This window comes from Aptenodytes forsteri, unplaced genomic scaffold, assembly GCF_000699145.1.
Source record: "Aptenodytes forsteri isolate BGI_AS27 unplaced genomic scaffold, ASM69914v1 Scaffold55, whole genome shotgun sequence".
Lineage (NCBI taxonomy): Eukaryota > Metazoa > Chordata > Aves > Sphenisciformes > Spheniscidae > Aptenodytes > Aptenodytes forsteri.
In genome coordinates this window covers 9,946,097-9,949,792 of record NW_008796063.1, presented here as the reverse complement: position 1 = coordinate 9,949,792, position 3,696 = coordinate 9,946,097, and the positions used below count along the sequence as shown (strand labels likewise).

The 3,696-nt window shown below is 47.5% G+C and overlaps 1 protein-coding gene across 1 annotated transcript in view; it reads left to right on the top strand.

Moving 5' to 3' along the window:
• Positions 1 to 3,661, top strand: part of LOC103905023 (B9 domain-containing protein 1) — a 4,749-nt gene extending 1,088 nt beyond the window's left edge. The window contains exons 2-7 of the mRNA XM_009286591.1: positions 336 to 404; positions 517 to 628; positions 698 to 794; positions 1,272 to 1,334; positions 2,561 to 2,628; positions 2,817 to 3,661. Coding sequence (XP_009284866.1) covers positions 336 to 404; positions 517 to 628; positions 698 to 794; positions 1,272 to 1,334; positions 2,561 to 2,628; positions 2,817 to 2,962 — 555 coding nt within the window. The 3' untranslated portion in view covers positions 2,963 to 3,661. The remainder of the gene's footprint in view (positions 1 to 335; positions 405 to 516; positions 629 to 697; positions 795 to 1,271; positions 1,335 to 2,560; positions 2,629 to 2,816) is intronic.
• The last annotated feature ends 35 nt before the right edge of the window (positions 3,662 to 3,696 follow it).

Genomic DNA, 3,696 nt, shown 5'->3' with positions numbered 1-3,696 from the left:
GCTGGCAGGGGGCGGTGGGGGGCCCCCGCCGGCCCCCAGAGGGGCGGGAAGCCCGGTCCCCCGCGACACAGCCCGGCCTGGGCCTCAGCAGCGCGGCCCCGGTAACGCGGCCTTGCTTAGGTCCAGGGTCCCCTAACGCAGCCCTGTCTCCGCGCAGATGCCAGTAGGGCGGGCTGGGCCTCAGCCCCCCCTAACCCAGCCCGGCCTCAGCCCCGACCCGAGCAACACGGGCTGGCTCGTAGTCACGGTGTGGTGCAGGCTGCCCTCGACCCAGTGACTTGGGCTGGCCCTCGGCCCCGGTAATTCCCCGCCAACACAGCCTCTCTCTCCCACAGTTCCCCGGATTTGACGACCTCTACTGCAAGTTCTGCTTTGTCTACGGCCAAGACTGGGTTCCCACAGCGGTAAGGCCCCATTGCGCACCCCTGGAACCCAGCCTGCCCGCCAGGCCCACCGGCAGCATGCGTCTAACGGGCTTAGTGCAGGCCCCTGGCTCATGCCACTTTTTCCCCACAGGGTCTGGAGGAGGGCATCTCCCAGATCACCTCCAAGAGCGACGTCGCGCCCACCACGCTCGTCTGGAACTTCCCCATCGACATTACCTTCAAGAGCACCAACCCGTCCGGCTGTGAGTGCTGGGGGCGGTGGGATCCAGCTCGCAGACCAGGCACCCCTCTCACACATGCTTCAATTGCAGGGCCGCAGATTGTAGTGAGCGTCTACGGACCCGACTTTTTTGGAAATGATGTGGTCAGAGGTTATGGAGCTGTTCACGTTCCCTTCACACCCGGAAGGTGAGGTGACAACCCGTCTTTCAGGACTGAAACGGAGATATTTTTTTTTTCCAGTTACTATGTTGTTTCAGAAACAAAAATGTTCCCGTATCTCCTTATCGTGTCTTGTCCGTTTGGTACAAAGAGCATGGATTTTCTAGCAGCAGCCCCTCGTTATCAAATAATTTTTGGTAATCCTGTAGACAACTGTAAAGTCAAAACTGGCATGTAGAAAGCCCAGGTGTGAAGCGCAGTACGTTACCTCTCCCCCATCACTCTCAGCTCATGCTAAGCTTTCATTCCCAGCACTGGGCATGGAGGAAGATACGCTCTTCCTATGCAAACAAACCCTTTCTTTGTGGAAGGGAAAGTAGCATACTTTGAGATGTTCAGTGGTCTGACGTGCCTGAAATTCTGGTACCTTTATAGATACAAGAAGTCTTGCCAAGCGCTGTTTGGTTCATTTCATAAGTTCTGTGCGTCCCATGTTTGTTTTAGGCATACAAGAACCATCGCTATGTTTGTTCCAGAGTCCACATCTAGGCTGCAGAAGTTTACAAGGTAACAATTAAAGACTTTTCTTTTTTTTAAGAGCAAGTCCTTCTTGCTCTTAGTCACAAAGGTAAATTCAGCGTACACGTGAATACTTTGTATCATAACCTGTTTTGAGGTTTGTAGGTAAAATCACGTTTTTAGGTGTCTAGGTCTTTTGAAGAGCTTTCTTAAAACACGTTAACTGCCTGCTTGCAGTAACGCTAACTCGTCTTTTTGTCATCCTCACATTTGAACACTCTTGGTTTGAAAAAGAACTCACTTCAGCAGAGCAGACTGATACACGAGTTCTTGTACTGAGTGGCAGCTCTGTGTTCCACAGGTCGATTCGTGTCAGTGATGTGACTTGCAGAGGCGCTACTTAGACTAATTTTACTGAGCATTTTAGTTGTCGCTGGACTCTGAGGAGGCGTGCTGCAGTCCACCCCTAAATCTTACTGTAGCTAGGGGCTTTTCTGGAAGGAGAGCCACATTAAGAGCAACCTGGAAAGCAAAGGCAGAACACGGAAAAACAATTCCCAGTTCTACCTTTTCTTCCATCTGGAACGCATTTGCTGTAACCTTTGTCTCGTTTACACACACACATCCCTTCCGAAGCAGCAGTCTATACACAGCAACCGAGGGTATTAAGGTTTTTTCCTTCCATGGTGTTGTTTAAGTACAGTCTGAACCATCTGTGAGCTGATTGTTCGGTTGTGGATTGCCTGTACCAACGGAGCCTACCCTTGCGCAGAGACAGCCTTGAGCGCTTTGGGTCAGAGTCAGTGTGGGAATCTCTGTGCCCGACAGTCAAAATTCAACTGATTTACTTTTCTTCTCTTTATGGTACCCTTTTTGTAGAATCTACACTCTAACTCGTATACTTCTGTATTACGTGCACCTCTGATGTATTCAGAGTACCTAAGCCTCTCTGTTACTCTGGGTAATCAAGAGTTGAATCGGTTTCAAAAACATTTTGCCATAGAGAGATTCTGTCTAGCCCAGAAGTAACTTGGATTTGACATAACGTGTATGAAATCGGTTTCATTTTTTTCCTTAGAGAGACAAAACTTATCTTCGATCAAAGTAGATCAGCAACAAAGGGAATCAGTCTTGAAAACTCCCTACGCAAACAAAAGCTGGGAGTCTCATTAAACACCCCCCTTTGTTTTTTTAACACGCGTTATGATGAACTGTACCAAATCTAAACACTAGTGAATGTATCCCGTTAATTATTTTCTGTTTTCTTCTCCAAGCTGGTTCACAGGGAGACGTCCAGAATTTACTGACCCCAGAGTGGTAGCACAGGGAGAAGGAAGAGAAGGTAAGTCCCTGGGACCTCTGGACTGTAACCCTTGCATGAGAGCAGGCCACAGCTTGGCCATCCATCTTCTGTTGATAAAAAAGACTGGTTGCTCCTGCCGAGAACAGTCCTACCTGGATACGCGAGGAGTTCAACAACTATTCAAAAACCTCCCTTAACCGGTTTTATTCACGTCTTCTTTCTTCTAGTAACGAGGGTGCGATCTCAAGGCTTTGTGACCATTTCCTTCAACGTGGTGACCAAAGATATGAAGAAGTTGGGCTATGACGTGAGCCCGAGCGACATGCAGAACCCTTCTCTGGTGCCTGTTACGGAAGGGATTCATAAGTATTGAACTCGGGCGTGAGACGCTCAAAGGCTCACAGGCAAGTTAAGCGCTTTGGGGCTTTTTGTGGCAGAGGGAAATGAGTATCTGACTAAACTGAGATGTCGTCACTTGAGACCGTTATTCATTCCAAAAGCAACACAAGCCCATGAGGCTTTGGAATAATTACCTGAGTATAATCCTTTCAGTAAGCATACAGGTTGAAGTATTCTGTAAATTAATGTCATCGGATAATATTTAGCATTTTTATGAGTAACATCAGACTATCTCAAAATAAGACCTGTAACAAAATATTTTTTATAACAGCCTTTTGCACACTCTTTATATACTTAAAGAATAGGAACGTTTATAGTTGTAGCAGTTTTCCTGTGTTTAAAACATCATTGCAAACCCAGTTCTTTTTACTAACGTTTTTTTGTGGTAGAAATGGGAAATTGAAATTATTGCACCTTCCAAAAAGGAGGGAATATGGAAACCCTCCCGTGAAACGCACATGCAGTTCTCCATGCCACGTGCTTCCCTCTGCAAAAGCAACAGCAGTTTTCAGTATAATCCCGCATAGTCCTTTAGAATTTGTGCGACTGGTTAAAATAGCTCATGCACTGCGGAAACAAACCTTTCCGCATTTTTCAGTGAAGCCACATGGGCTTTTGCATTTAGAACAAGATGACAACTCTTCCATTTCCAGATTTTCTTTCTGCATCATTTGCCTGTCGGAAAAGGACCTGGGGGTGCTGGTCGAC